This window comes from Meleagris gallopavo, chromosome 17 (genome assembly GCF_905368555.1).
Source record: "Meleagris gallopavo chromosome 17, MGAL_WU_HG_1.1, whole genome shotgun sequence".
Classification (NCBI taxonomy): Eukaryota; Metazoa; Chordata; class Aves; order Galliformes; family Phasianidae; genus Meleagris; species Meleagris gallopavo.
In genome coordinates, this window is record NC_139420.1 from 7688851 (window position 1) to 7705063 (window position 16213).

The window sequence follows — 16213 nt, forward strand, 5'->3', positions numbered from 1 at the left end:
TTGTGCTGCTAATAACTGCTGGCATACCGAAGGAAACAGGAGCTGGATGGGAACGCTTGGCTGCAGGAGCTGCTTTTCACTTCCTGAAAAGACGTTTGCTTCCTTCCTGCAACCATCCGATCTCAGACATCCCAGGCAGAAGTTAAATGTTACTACCAAACCATTTCTCAGCTCCTTCAACATCAAAGCTCAGCCCCAAACCTTCTGAAAGCAGCAGCTCTGCCGACATGAGGGCAGAGATCCCAGCATCAGGGGTCTGCATGGACTGCTGGCCTCAGTGATGCCTCCTGTCATCTTTTGAAAAGCACCTTCTGCCTTTCCGTGCATCTCAGGACACTCTGTGTGTGCTCTCTGTGACAAACATGAATGTACTGTTGGGTACTACAGCCTTGAGTTCCCCTCCACGCAGGGTTCATAACCAGGTACATTTCTCTGAGCTATTGAGTACTCGGTGCAACATGGCTGTGTGCCATCACTGGGTAGTACTGAGGCTTTCATGGCTTTATTTATGACAAAAGCAGAAGCGGTATCCCTTCAGGCACTGCCTAGAGGCAATGCTATTGTTTGCGATCGACATCCACATTCCTCTGATCCTGGCAGTGCTGCCAGCACGTGGACAGAGCTGACTGTTCCTCTGCTCAGCACTGCAGTGCTGGGGCAGGTCTGGGCTCTCCAGCACAAGAGAGGTACTGCAGTGTCCTGCAAAGGGCCACAAAAAGGGATGGAATCCTCTCTCCTAGGAGGAACGGCTGAAAGAGCTGGAACTCCTCAGTTTGGATGAGAGAAGGCTCAGGGGATCTCATCAACATCTATAAATATCTATAAACAAACAACATTCCAGATACATTTTTTTTTTCTCTCCAATCTCCTAGGGTACTATCTTAAAGCCTCCCTAGGAGAATAAAAACCTCTCTGATAATACAATTTGTTACTGACATCCAAAGGAAATTAGAGATAGTGAGGAATTTCCTCTAACACAATTCTTCAGTGATTCTTTTGAATAAATAGATCAAATTCAACAGAATTGACATTGAAGCATTAAGCCTAATGACAAATCTTTTTTATTTTCACAAATGTCAGCTACAACAGCAACCACTATGCAGGTCCAGAAGCCAATGAGAGGGCTTATTAGACAAGTGTCTAATCTAATTCAACAACTGCTGGCTCCAACAACAGGCACTTATTTTGCAAAACAGTGAAAGCAAATGCTGAATTTTAAAGGAAAACTGCTTTTCTCAACACAGAGCTGACTGCTTTGAGAAGGCCTGGCTGGCTGTGCTCGGGACTCTGACCAACCAAAGCTCACTGGGATGATAAGATCGCAGCAATGGAAGCTGTATTTCCAATGTCTGTTACTTTTCAAAGTCCTGCAACTGTAACATCATTTAACAATAGTAGTACTTGTGGCTAAGAAATTCCCTGCTATGCCAGAACTCACAGCTTTACGGTCTCAGTACTTCACAGGTGTAATTATGAAACCAGAACTCCCACAGGCAGAAAGGTACCAGGGACATGCCAAGAATGCAGCAAGTCTGGGAGTGGGGATGCTATGGTACGTGCTTTATGTTTTGGCAGACTGGCACTGGGGTTTCACTATGCAGATATGCCAGGTATGGGTCTCCATCTGAGGAAGTTCTAAGATTCACAACACAAAAATTCAAGAAAGAGCTCTCCAACCATAACAGATTAACATTTAAATGGAAAATGGGATAGTGCCAACTCCTAACAGTCTGCAAAGTCCTAATTAACATGAATAACACAGCTGGATATTTTATGTATCAGCCTCCTAAGTCCCTTCTTCCTGCCACTTAAGAGTAAAAATAGTAGAATGTTTTATGGAGGCTAGTTCATGGCTGGCTAGGTGCAATTCCGTTTTAAGGGAAGGCAGAACTGCCAGCTCCTTGCCGCCATCTCGATGGGAGGTGTATGGCTATTCTGCATTACCAGTGTTTGCTGAAGGAAGTCACAAGACAGCAAGTTGACCATAGAAACAGACATTTGGTAGAATTAACGTTGTAATTGCCTTCCTTCCAGTCCTGGGCTGCAAGGTATACAAGCTGATGTTCAGCTGATATTCATCTCCTAGAAGCTGAGAGTAACTGAAAATAATGACAAGGTAAAAAAGAAAAAGTGAAAGAAAAATTGCTTAGTTCACCATGAGATCAGACTGCTATTTTATTGCTCTGATGGCAGTTTAGCACACAATGTGTTTTGGCATGCTCTTCTACAAATACACAGCATCAGAGTTAATTTGAGGAGGCAGATTCCCACAGCCAGCTCCTGGTACTGCTTGATTTTATTCAGGTCTCGTATCAGCAGAGCTGTCAGAGAAGTGCCAGAGATGAGAAGCCCCAGCACAGCTAGATTAACTCCAAGGACTGCTCACCCACTTTTACATCACAGAACCCAGGTTAAAGGGCCTGCCCTCTCCAAGCAAGTGTATGCCCAAGGGGAGGCCAATACAGCTCTCAGTCCAAGAAGGATCCAGGACAACTGCAACACAGCTGCACTGAGCATCTCTGCACTAGAGATCCTTTTACAGAAGAGAAGCAAAGACCCTGCTCTGCCTGCATGGAGGCAGCCCAAATCTATAGTGGTCACTACTGCACCAGACACAAGCGGTTTCTGCATTACTATCCCTAGCTCTATGTCTTACAGCAATGCAAGTAGCTGGTTTGGATACAACACTGCATCTCCAGGTACAGAGCCTTCCCTGGTTCCTTGGCAGCAGCTCCAGGGCAGCTACAACCCTGGCACAGAATCCCAACCCACCCAAAGTCAAGCCTGGATTCCTACGGCACAGTCTCAGCCCTACCTGCTGATGCCCAGCGGCCTCAGGATCCTGCTTCAGACTCTTCTCCTCTTTTAAGGGATACATCGGTGTTACACTGTACTCCAGAGCTCTACCTGAGGGAGGAGCTCACTGCAGAGCTGTGGTCACTTTGTGCTGTGCCTATGGCCAGAAGTGTGCTGCTCCTTAGAGGTCAGAGTACAGCTAAAGATAGGCCCAGTTTCTGCATCTTAATGACTTCTTCCTCTAAAACAAACTGTTTTAACAGAAACTCAAGTGGATGAGCAGGATTAAAAGGGTGATTTTAGATGTACCAGCAGGTTACCAGGACTACTGAGGGTAATGTAGGGAGACCGCATTAATCTCCTAAAAGGATTCAAATGCTGCATCTAGAGCAATTCCACTCCTTAACGGGAACAAATTAAGACAATTTCCCTTACAGAAATTTCCATAATTACAAGTAATTATCTTGTACTCTGAAACTCTTCAGTACAGCCCTTATAAAAGGGCGTTCCTATCTAATGCTCTATTTAGGAAATACAGGAGGAATGGTTTCATGGTGAATTGCCTGTTGTCATCGCACCGATTAACCCTCAGTTCTGCTCTGTCAGAATACAGGTCGATCTCTGAAAATAACAATAAATTGTCCATCTCCAGTGACCTAAAATTACATTATGAAAATCTAAAAGATACAGACCTTTAGAAAGGTACACAGAGAAGAATAAACCACACTCACAAGCTAAATCAAAGGAAAATCAAGTTATAAGGGAATGTTATCCAACAGAATTATTTTCTGCTGGTTAATTCAAAGGTTTGAAGACAGCATTCTGACATGCATTCTTTTAGGGCAACATGGACAAGTATGGCAACAGCTGTTACAGTATTCCTAGAAACTGCTATTAACTGAACCAAAACAGAGGTTTCAAGAAATTGAACTTTGCATTTGCTCCTCTTGTGTGTAAGGAAAACATACAGAGTCAGTAATTCAGTTTTTCAGAAGCAAACATATAAAACTGCACATATCACCAATAGCAGGAACAGAGCCTGCTGGACTGCCACTGCCTCTCCACATCTTTGTTGCCATAAAACATCCCCATTTGTTCTTTATTCCTTATCCTGGAATGCCGTGGCACAGAATGGAGCAAAATAGAGTCTGCTCCAAGCCCATGACAAGAAAGCTTCTGCAGTGCTGGAAAAACCCATGATGGATTGAGGCTCTTCATAGCATGGTACCTTCCAAACACTTCAGGCTATTGCTTTTCAAAGTTTGTTGGAGCTCACGTTCTACTGAACTGTTACACAGCATTGCTAAGTAGCATTAGCAAAAGGCAGCATTTATCACTTTGAAAGCCTCTAAACATTGAGAGATAGGTGGAAGTCAATGATCCAGATGCTGGAAGATCCTGAAACACAAGCATTAAAGATGACAAAAGGGAAGTGGTTAGCAAAGGAGAAAATGAGAATGTTTTGTGGGGCTGTCTCTTCACAACTTTGGGTCTATGTTGTTGTATTCACACTATGAGAAGTGTTTGCAGAACTGAACAGGTATCACGCTGTTTGATTACATCTATGAGATAAAGGTTTTTGAGGGAAGACAGAGAAATGCTATCCTATATTTAAAAAAAAAAAAAAACAACAGATAATCATATAACCTTTAAGGTTGGAAAAGACCTCTAAGATCATTTAGTTCAACTGCCCACCTACCTCCAACACTGCCCACATCCTTTGGTGCCACATCTCCATGGCTTGAACACCTGCAGTGACAGTGACCCCACCACCTCCCCGGGCAGCCTGTGCAGCACCCAAACACTCTTTCAGAGATTTTTCCTAATATCCAACCTGAAATGTCCTACAGTTACAAATTGAGTGTCACATCCCATCATAAAGTGCAAGGAGTGAGGCAAAGCTGACCAGGACTCCACAGGTTTCTCTTCTGGGCTTGCAATACCTCCTCAACAGAGATACCTTGCAATAAGTCCTAGCACTGACCAGCTTTCTTCTTCTGCCCACTCCTCACTGCAGTATGCAGGGTTAGCGTTCTGCCCAAGTTTTTCCATTGAACCTAATCAGAATTTCCAGTATTCTAACTGTCATCCTCTGCTTCTGATCTGCCCACGTGCCACACAGAAGAGCCTGGTTCAGTTTCCTCTACAGCCTCCTACCAGGCACCTCCTACAGCTCAGACAAGGCTGAGAGCAGACTTTACTGCCTCCTTCCTAAGGCTTCTTCCTTCAAAACTGAAAGAAAAAAGGAAGAACATCAGTCATTTTCACCTGGCATGAGCAAAATCCCTGAGTTGGAAAGGCAAACCCACAAAGACCAGAGCACTTGCTCCCTCAGTAAATCCTCATACAGCTGATGCCCATGTTGCCTATGACTCACTCATCTGCACAGAAAGGAGCTTTGGGGTCAGCTCAGCTCACGCTCCTTTGCAGAAATTATTGTGTCTTGCAAGCACTTCTCAGTCCTTTTTCTGTTTCATAGAAAACTCTCATTCCACCACACAGCACAGTGGGAAAAGGTTACCTCTGCACAACAGCTGATGAGGAATTGGCTCATTCAGTTCCTCATGGAAAAGAATTCCACAACCTGTGACATTTTACAAGCAATAGGATACATAATTGCATTCAGTGTGTTTTCCCAACAGTGTTTCTGCATGACACGCCACACAAGCGCAAATACCAACAAGAGTAAGGCTGTGAAAGAAATTCTGTTGTTTCAAAAAAACAAACAGAGATTGTCTCATAGAAAACTGTGAGCCAGGCAGGGAGCGAAGAGCTCCTCCCCATCAGGCAGAGGTGGATGTGTATGGCCAGGCTGAGTCAGACAGCGGACAGACACAGCCACTCGTGGTGTGCAAGGGCAGTCTAAAAGGAAAACTCAAAAAGGAAATCTGAGCTTTTGGATCCTATCGACATGCTGTTCAAAAGAAACAGTGACCAGGACACAATGTGCTGGTGTATTCTTGAGCATATATTTAAAATCCCGGTGTAGCACTCGTATTACACAGTACTACAGATCTAAGGTTGAAGCAAATAACACAGATCTGTATTATTCTGCAGATCAGTAACAAAGGGATAGGCTGTTGATTGCTATGCTGCTATTGACGATGTATTGGCTTGTTCACAAAGCTCACAGCTGATCTGGTCAGTCAGTGATTTCAGCTTTGCCCCATTCAGTCATAACTGAACAGCAAACGATCTCTGCAAAGCCCAGTGGATGGGGGGCGGAGGCCAGCCCTGGGGACAGCATCCCGCAGTGAGCGCTGAGCACAGCCCTGCGCAGGGAGCAGAGGGCTCAGCACCGCAGGGCAGCACATGGCACCCTCACCTGTCAGCTGAAGGCACCAGCGTGCTCTGTGCACCACGAGGTGACAGCTGTCTATTGATAACCACCAAACAAAGGAGTTCAGCTTCATACGCAGAATGAGAAAACTGCACGCAACCCCAACGAAGCACATTTTAATAACCGTAAAAACAAAAACTCTTCAATGAACAAAACACCTTAAATATTTCATGAAAAAATTATCAGGGAAGAGCAAAAGAATATGGGTGTGAATCTAATAAATCAAACAAAACTCCTAATTCAGCACAGCAGCACACACAGCTGTGCAGTCCAGCTCATACACTGACAGCTCTCCTGTTTGGATATTCCAACAGGGCAGCGGCATACCAACAGCCTCCTGAAGTCACTCGGCAGAAGGGACCAGCAGCCGAACATGACCAAGGGCTGCAGGAACACCAACTACCAAACCTGCTTTCTCATTTTGCGAGAACCGTATCGATCTTCCTATTAACAAATGGAACAGCAGTGCCACTGCTGAGTGGTTTGCATGAGTCATTTTCCTGAAAGTGCTCTGTACAGCACATGACTGCAGCACTACAAAGGCCGGGCCAGCAGAAACCCTGCGCTCACGTGAGCCTGCTGGCAGCAGTGACAAGAACTCCATCTCTGCTGAGATTTTATTGGTACAGTTCTGCGGCTGAAAACAGAACCTATTCCAACATGAACAAAGTTTCCGTCACATCGCAGCAAGAGAAGGAATTATTTCATGCTCAGATTAATAAGATGCTCCATAGCTGAGATGGATTTGAGCTATCATCTGAAAACTCCACACGATCAAACAGGGCTGCCCAAAATCCAATTCGTGTGGACACCAACAACGTGGACGAAAAAAGTCCCATCTGACACAGTGACTTCAGCACTCAGTGAGCCAACACTGCAGAGTGAATCCTGACACCCGAAACGGAATCTTCCAGAGTCGAGGAGCCCAGCCAGCAGCCAAGACAAATACTGCAGCAGTTCAGCCGATACTGCTGTAACTATGGCCTGGGGGGGTTTCCATAGCCATAACCACAGAGCGAGTGCACATTCAGTTGAAAACAGTAAAAAACAGACGTGTAAAAATCTATAGCTTGTGGACATCTCAAAAGTAATTCGAAGGAAGATACAGAGAGGCTCAGAAACAGCACTGGAGCCCCAGCGGAGCTCACCCTTAATCTATTTATTCTGCTGAAGACACAATGACTCGCAACAAGAACTCCTCTCTCTCGCTACAAGGAATTGTCTGCTAGAAATGAACTAAAGAACAGTGTCAGGGAGGCAGGATGGAGGTGAGGCACAGCGGTGCGGAGCGGCTCTGCTTGGGATGCACCACAGCACCGCTTTTTCCAGTGCCCAGCACTAGCACGAGAGACGCTCTCATGCATTTCACATATGATTTCTATTTCTCCCCTGATGTAAAACACAGTATCACACATTGCGCTACAAAGAAAGAAGGAATCCTGCTGGTTCAAGCAGGTTTTTCCAAGAGAAAAAAAACAAAACACAAAAAACAACCAACATAGAAAACATTTAATAGCACACAGCTGCCAGGAGCAGGGGTCAGAGCTGAGGAGGGGCGGCACCGCACGTTCACTTCGCTAGGTCTTCCCTTAGAAGAATGTCAATAAAAAGCGGTGCCAAGTGCGCCTGAAAGCCGCTCCGCGCCGAGTCCGGGAGCCGCCGCGCGGCCGCAGCGCGTTGCAAAGGCAGCGCGCCGGCAGGGAGACCCTCCGTACGGCGTGACACGGCCGCTGACCGAGCCCTGCGAACTCCGCTCCAAAAAAGCAGCCATATTAGGAAACGGCCCGAAAAGGAGATTTACGGCCCCGCAGCCCCAGCTCCGCTGGCACGGGGCGGTGCGGGGAGCGGGGGTAGCCCGGGGCGGGGCGGGGCCGGCGGGACAGAAGCGGTGCGGGCGGACGGGGCAGCGCCGCGGGGAGAAGAGCGGAGGGGACGGGGAAGGGAAGGGCCGGGGCCGCCGCGGGGCTCTGCCCCTGGAGCCGCCTCGCCACTCACCTTCTTCCGGGGCTGCCATTTCATCATATTTGTAGAGCAGGGACAGGGAGCATCAAGGTCGCGCTCGGGTGCCGGCGACGAGCGCGGCGGGGCCGCAACGCCCGCTCATGCTGCCCGGCCCCGCCGCCGGGCCCGCGGGAGAGCAGCCGCCCGCGACGCGCGGGCCATAGGAGCGGGCCCAGCCCCGCCGGCACCGCTCACGCCCGCGGCCCCGCGGAGCCCGGGCGCGTCGCGCGGCCGCCCAGCGCTGCGCCGCGTGTGGGGCGAGAGCCCGGCCCGGCCCGGCGCCGCCCACCGCTCCGCCGCGCACACGGAGGCGGCCCCGCGCGCCCCGCCCCCGGCCCCGCCCCGAGCCGCGGCCCCGCGGGAGCGCAGCGGGCGGTGCCCGAGCCTCGAGGCGCGGCGAGCTGCCGGGGCGGCACGGCCCGGCTCACGCAGTGCGGCCCGCCGCTCGTCTCGGCCTCTAAACTACACATCTAGCATCGGCAGCTCTGGGGAGCGCCGTAAACGGCGCAGGCAGTATTTGAGTAGAGGGAATAAGTGCCCAGAACCAGACAATGTCATCTGCCGTGATGCTGTCAAAAGAAGCTTAATTTAATTAAGGACAGATTGCAAAAAGTGCTGTTTTGACAGCACCGACAGGAGGCTGGTGAGACTTCTTCTGAGTAAAGATAATTACCAGGAAAGAAAGTGGGAGCAGTGCCTGCACATCTGCCCCAGGAGGGACGGAGCAGGTGGACTCCCAATCTTAAGTCACACCCCAGCAACTGGTATTCCCGTTATAGTGAAATTTCTTTTTCCCTTCATTATAAATTAAATAATGTTGGCACTATTTCCGAAGCTACAGAAAATACCCAGAATAAGTAATGTTTCAGCATCCCTGGCACAAGATAGTGCCTGCGCCCATAGAGCCATGTGCCACCATTTCCTACGTAGGACTACACCTCATTCACAGAGCTGACACTGTCAGAAACAGTGCAGTGAACTCCTTCTGGCAAATGATCCATACCTATGGACCAACAGCAGAGTTTTCCAAATACACAACAGTAATGAATAACCATATTTGACCCCTTCTGATATTTATGCGTAACAGCATTCCAGCTGGTTAGCACAAAGCCATCCAGCAGAACACCTATACGCACCAGTGCTGGCTTTTCTCCCCTTTCCTGCTATTTTCAGAGCTGAAACCACGGATCTGACAGTCCAGTACTTTGTACCAATACCTGTTCCTCCTCTAAGCTATTCAGCATCCTTAGGAGAAGAAAGCTGTGTATAATTAGGTCATCTCTTGTTAGATCCCATTCAGTTCAAAGAAAAAAAAAAAAAAAATGAAAAAAGTATCTTTTTCAAATTAACATTGATACTGTAAATAGGAAAGAGTCCCACTACAAACAGCTTGGTGAGCAGCCTGCACGGTATGCTAAAAGCACACGAGATTTCAACGTACTGTGTCAGTCTACAATTCAGCAAGCAGCTAAAATCAGACAGCATTCAGCAGGTACATAAGGGTTTAGAGGAACAACTTCATCTGATATTTCCCATCCCCACACTAGAGGTGCTTTGGGCTCAGTCTGCCATTGCTTTCTTTATGAGAGCAATACGTAAGAAGTTAAACTAAAGAGGCCAAGGCCAAGCAGTGTTATCACAGCTCACGTAGCAGCGGGTGCACAGCGCAGGGCAAGAACACAATAGGCTAGGAAAGCAATCCCAGCTCCTACGGAGTTCCCACATAAGAGCCTTTCATATTCTGCTCCATCTACATTTGTTCCCGTTGCATTTTGCTACTGGCCTATAGCGTTTGGCTCTGTTCTCCTGATAATAAAGATTGATTGTTGTACGCCACGCAGCAGTAGCATGGATCATCTTCATTATTAGGTTACTAGGGTTTGTGTCTCAGCAGCTGACACTCTTCAAAAGACTGAAAATCACTTTGGAAAATACTTTGTTTAGCCAAGCAGAAAAAGCTCTTTTTGTAAGGCTATAATCCAGGCTGGGGAGGAAAACAAAACAAAACAAAAAAAAACCAAAAAAAACAACCAAACAAGGACAGGGCTTTGAAATATAAGGATATGCTTATCTGGAAAATTCCACTGCTGATAGAAAGGAAGCAGAGAAAAATTAGTTGCTTAACACTAATTAGAGAGCAGTAGCATGATGTCGTTTAAAGCAATGCAGAACTGAAATGAACTGAAGATAAGGAGAAAGCCTTTGTAACTGGCACTGTGATTCTCAAGGCTGGAGGGGCAATGGAGGGAACTGGAACTGGCCACACCAGCTGAGGGCAGCAGCTGCCTGTCCCTAATTACTATTCACTGGCTCCATTAAGTGATCAAACAGGTTAATACAACCTTAAGGATAATCTTGTGATACAGAATCGCTCCCAAGTGCTGATACCTGAACTAGAACCTGCAAGGAATGGACCACTGCACAGATATCTTGCATGCTGGTTGCAAGGAACAAAAGGCATTTCTACCTTATTTGGGGCTTCTGTCCTAAGATTAGGCTGTTCTCTTAATGACTGGACCAAGTCCTGTGATACGACTCCATCCATTCCATCTCCTGTGAAAGAAATAGTAACACGCACCCTAAGCCACCCTCTGGGATTCATAACAAGAACTCCACTCCATGCCCTGTACTGCAAAGAAAGAGAACAGCATACTGCCATTTCATCTGTCCTTTCACAGCATAGCAGGAGGCTCTCTAGCATCTCAACTGTGAATTTAGGTATTTATGTATGCACAACTATACATAATAGATAGAGACGTTGCAAGGAAACAAGCATTATTACAGACTAGAGAAACAGAGAGGGCCTTGATGCTGCACAGCCATGGTTCAGCTGCAACACCGCTGTGTTCTCATCACTGGTTGGTCACAAATCTGACACAAAGCACTATGTAACCTGCCACGGAGAAAATAAGCATCATCCCAGGCAAGCCCAGTACATGCAGTGTCTAAAACTTCAACAAAGATGATACATACAGAAAACAAAAATAATTTACAGGTTTCCACATGAAGAACTAAGAAGAATTTTGCCCTCAGAAGAGTGAGCCTAAGGTTAACAGAATAACCATTTTGTAAAAAGGACAAATAGCAACAAAACAGAGGAAAAAATAACTCACGTGGTATGGCACCGTGATCTTCAAAAGCACGGGCTGGGATGAAGGTTTCAGTCACAAGAAGAGATTTTTTGGCTGGTGAATGTTTTCATCAAAAGCGATACGTGCTCTTTCAGGAGGTTACCACAGAATTACTTCACAGGCACAACATAACATTTAGGTAATATATTTCTACAGCTCACAGGGCAGGGAATACATTCTAGATCCTCACTGTCTCTCACCAAGGAAAATGGTTGCTTTCTAGCTGCTAATTGTTACTGTTACTGGCTTCAGCTGGGTCACCGTGTGATTACGAGCAGAAAAGAAAACATGTTTGGGACCTGCTTCTCATTAGAGCTCCTACTTCCCTCTTTCCATAGCAAGCACAATTACTGCTGCTATGGAGACAAGTGTAATTTGATCAAGATGTGGGTCAAAGTAATACAGGGGGGTAAAAGATTTGCCAAAATAGATCCTCCTTGCTATGTGCTCTTCCTTGAAGAAGAGACTCCTCCAAATTTTCCCTTGCTGACTCTCATCACCATCTGCTGTCCCAAGTAAGAAATTCAGAGTGAAATAAAACACTGGTAGCTATCTACTGCTTGCTTCTCATCACAGCAGTCGGGCACCTGATCCACCTGTCTGTGGAATGACTCTGGCTACAACAATGTCCTGCAATTATCTGCAATATCTGCTGTGTTTAGAGAGCTTGGCATCGTCCAACAGAAATGCCGTCTTCTCTTCTTTCTCAACGGTACTTCTGCAGATTCCAAAAGAATGCAGCTTCAGTTTGAAAAGCTTTCTTCTATATCAGAGCACTGAAACTTTGCTTTATTTTACATGACGTGCTATTTATTATTTACTAGTGATAAAAGCAACTGTACAAGAGGCACTTCCTCAGTCTTCTGGAATAGTACTTTTTCTGAAGATCCACAATACTCCACAGTCAGGAAGGGACAACAGAAGAAGGAGAGTACTACTATCTGGGCATACTCAGAAGGTACTGACTGTAACTAGGGAAGTATGGCCTTGAATCTCCCAACACCTGGTAAGTGGAGCAGATTCATGCTGAGTCACTGCCATCATCACAGACGAGCAGTCAATATCAAAGAAGTATATTTTATAACTGAAGATGTAGCATTCAGATTCTTGCTAATCAAGGACAAAATCCAGAAAGCCCAGACTGCTCTTTCTTAAAGCTGAGATTCCTGTGTACCTCTTGCTGACTTCAGTTTGTTGTTTCCCTGACAGCTCCACGTCCCAGAGCCACTTCTGGCTGTACGCTGCGGGGACTGCAAGGGGCTTTGAGCACAGAGCACAAAAAACAAATACCTGAGAGGAGAAGGAGACTGGTCACAAGAACCAGAAGTCAAGGAAATGAGCTGTTTCTTCAGCATCACTGGTAAGTTGAACAAATTGAACAAAAGGCTTTACAAGTAATGCTTGGCCTCACACACACGGGGCTTCTGGTCAGATCTGCACTGCTATTTCAGAGTGGGCACAGAAGATCTCCCTCACCAGAACTGAGGAAGCATCCTGTCCATAAGAAGCCCCCAGCTTTGTGAAATGTCCCTGCTGCTCAAATGATTAAATGAAATAGGCATATATGCACACGTACATACATTTACACATAAACTCAACTCACATTCCATTTCTCGTTCCTTGAGCCAGAAACACAAGGGCTGCAGGGCAGGGGGATATGGGGAGGAAGAGCGCAGGGCAGCAGCACCAGGTACCAGTGCTGTGGTCCCCCTGCCCTCCCCACTCTCCGGTTGCCAGGCAACCCCAGCCACACAGGATGGGCCTTTTAGCCAGCAGCAGCTTCAACCCTTACCACTTATTGGAAAATATCTATTTAAGAATAAAAGCAGGCATGGCTAAAGCAGAAAAGCCTGCCCTTCTGTAGTACATGGATCGCTCTATGGGAACTCTGAAGGTTGCAGTTTGTCTGTATTTCAGGTAAGCACCTGAAACATCTGCACTGAACTCTTCGGGCTCTGTTTGCGTAGGCTTTCATTAGTTACTCAGTATTGGGACTCCGTGTTTTTATTTTTCCAGTCATTTTTCATTTTCTCACTACAAGAAGCTCCTCCTTATGCTTTAAATTCAAACTATACTGACTAGAAACAAATTGCAGTAAATGGTGTTTGCCTTGTTTTGCCTGCTTTTTTGCATTCAGCAACTGCAAGACTAAACGAAGCCCCTTTCAAATAAGATACTGTCTTCCCACTCTCACTCTGAGTTGCTCTGGCACCTACTGGGGAGATTCTGTGTTTGTGTAGAAACACCCAACAGCAAAGCAGATGGCTGTAGTAACTTTAGAGACACAGCAGCACCGGGGAAGCACAGATCCACCAATAAAACAGAAGATCGCAACAGCCGTCCAACCCCTAACACTTTCTTTATGTGAAAACTTCCAATTACAGTTTGAAATCACACACTTACACAGACACTGCTCCCAAAGCTGTGTTCTAGACACACCTGATGATGCGTCTAGATGAGAATGATGAGAAGAAATGGAAAAAATGAAATAAATGAAATGAGCCAAACTACCAGCATGTAATCCCAGAGATTGTACAGTGCTCACACACCTTGAGAGAGCAAGGAAAGACCAAGGAAACAAGAATGAGCCTGTGGGCCTCCTTTGCTGCCATCAAGGGAAAGGATGAAGCAGACAGAGCCCACCAGTTCATTAAACAATCCATCTCATGACTACGCACGTCAAATACTGTCTAATAATTGGTCAATTACCTAAGTGTACAAATGCAACACAAACTCCTTTTCTAAAGAAGTTACAGAGCTTTGTCACACTGCAAACTGTGCTCATCCTGCTTCTCAGGACTTTACAGAAATGCAATTTTTAATTTAAAATTCTTATTCATTTTCCTCTGAAAAGGCTACACAATAAAGCTATTGTATTGCAAAGGATCTGTTTTGTCAATTCCAAATTTCTCTTCTTATCCAGTGGAAATGGCAATATGTTATAACACCTATTCTACTCTGAGCCCTGATATTTTCACAAAAAACTCCTGCAGCAGTCAGAAACAGCACTTACAGCTCTCTAAGGAGTCTTCTTCCATGATTTACAATGATAGACAGTTCTACTGCTGAACTTTCATGTAAAATACGGAAGAAGAATTTCGTTTGTGTCTGTTCACATTTTCAGTTGGGAATTCATGAATAAGAAATGTGACAATTCATCCATATTCAGTATCATCTTTTCACCAAGCCACAGTATGCTGAAGCTGTACAGCAGCCCTTTTCTCTGTTAACAGCACCATGAGAAAGAAAGGAATAAACTTAACTTCTATACAATGACAAAGTGTCTGCAGATACGCAGCCAACAAGCTCTCAGAAAAAAATTCAGATAAATCTTGAGGAGGATGATCAAAGGGCAGCTATTTCTTTAGGTTACAGTTAATGCTAAGAACAACTTCCATTGCCATGGCTGAGATAACCATTCTTAAAGTGCAGAACCACCGTGACGTGCTGTAAAGCATCGCTGGAATCATCACAGCAGGGACAGTGCACACTGAGGATCTACATCTCAGATCTGTGCTGCTGGAGAAGCACATGCAGATGGAGGTTTAACTTACATTGCCCTCACTACTGACACCACTGTCAGCTCAGATCTGCTCACAAGGGGCCAACAGTGCGCAGATGTCAAATCCTATGGAGTGTGGGGCACTCCAATGCTCACAGGACCTGATCTTTACAGGAGTGCTCCTATCAGATGAGTGGATGTACACAGTTCAGTGCACTTCACCACTTTGAGCCGTAAGCGTAGAAAAGCTCACTAAAAATCAGAACTGGAATACTCAGTGAGCAGGGCAAGATGCAGTTGGTTTTGTTCCATGGTGGAGAGGCCAGCACCCTCCTACATCACAAATCTGGTCAGAACCTGACTCAAAACATTTCTCAGCATAAGCTGTGAAAGCACTGAAGAATAACTAGGTCAGCTGTAGGACAAGGATGGTTCCATCCTAAAAATACATATGACCGTGGCTAGGTGACTTAATGTCTGGATTTAAAGCATTCAGCACTGGGAGAGCACAGGACTTTGAGGGGTATCACAGTTTTTCTACATGGAGGAAGAGTAGGAGCCAACCATGTAGCAATTTCCATCCAAGTCTGATAAGAGAAGTGAAGGAAGATATTTGCAAGAAATAAAAATAAGAAAATAATTGAGCTGCATCAACATAAGTGATGTTAAAATATATTCCGAATACATTTTAAAGAAAAAAAAAAAATACTTAAGCCATCCATTTAAAAGATAATGTAAACAGAAGATTGCTCCACAATTATTTTTGCAATCAGTCTCTTTTCTTACTAAATATTTAGAGGAGGCTCTAAATAAATGTTGGAGTTTGCTCCAAGGCAAACTCAAAGTTACAAATGCAGTCTTGAAGACTCACATGCACTCATCTTCGCTCCTTTTTTCTCTAACACACATTTTGCACTTTTTAAAAAGTGAGATTACAAATGAGTATTCCTGAAATAGGAACTCAGTGCACATGCATACAGCAGGCAAGAAAAGCCAAGTCATTCCACCAGCAACATCAGTGCTGACCTGTCTGAAACCCTCAGAACAAAGGGCCCCTGTGGCCATGGCAGAACTCAGAGTCCAGGCCCCACAACCCATCTCATGTACACCCTCTGCTTTGACTATCAGCCAGAGCTGCTTAATGCCAATTAAAATGAAGTCACTCTCATGCAAACAGATGAGCAACTCCATTCCACCAAGCAACTAGCAATTTTTCCACAAACTCACGCAGTTCCAAACCAGTGACCTGGGAGTCTAATTCTGTATAATATATTACCAATTCTCTCAGATATCCAGCCAACCTGAAACTCTCCCTTTAATCTTTATGTTAAAACAAATCACAAAGTTTGTATCAAGATAAATGCAGTGCTCATTGTAATACAGATCAATGGCTGGATGTGGTCTTTTCAAATCATGCCACTATAAGTACAGCTTAGTCATTAG

General features: G+C 45.6%; 1 protein-coding gene across 2 annotated transcripts in view; it reads right to left on the reverse strand.

Moving 5' to 3' along the window:
• Window positions 1-16213, reverse strand: part of TTC28 (tetratricopeptide repeat domain 28) — a 126483-nt gene that overhangs the window by 83259 nt on the left and 27011 nt on the right. Inside the window, exon 1 of one of the 2 annotated variants that reach the window (XM_085238229.1) lies at window positions 8132-8458. The exons of the other annotated variant lie outside the window; for it this stretch is intronic. Coding sequence (XP_085094355.1) covers window positions 8132-8158 — 27 coding nt within the window. The 5' untranslated portion in view covers window positions 8159-8458. Of the gene's footprint in view, window positions 1-8131; window positions 8459-16213 lie in introns of those variants that run through there. 2 annotated transcript variants of the gene reach the window in all.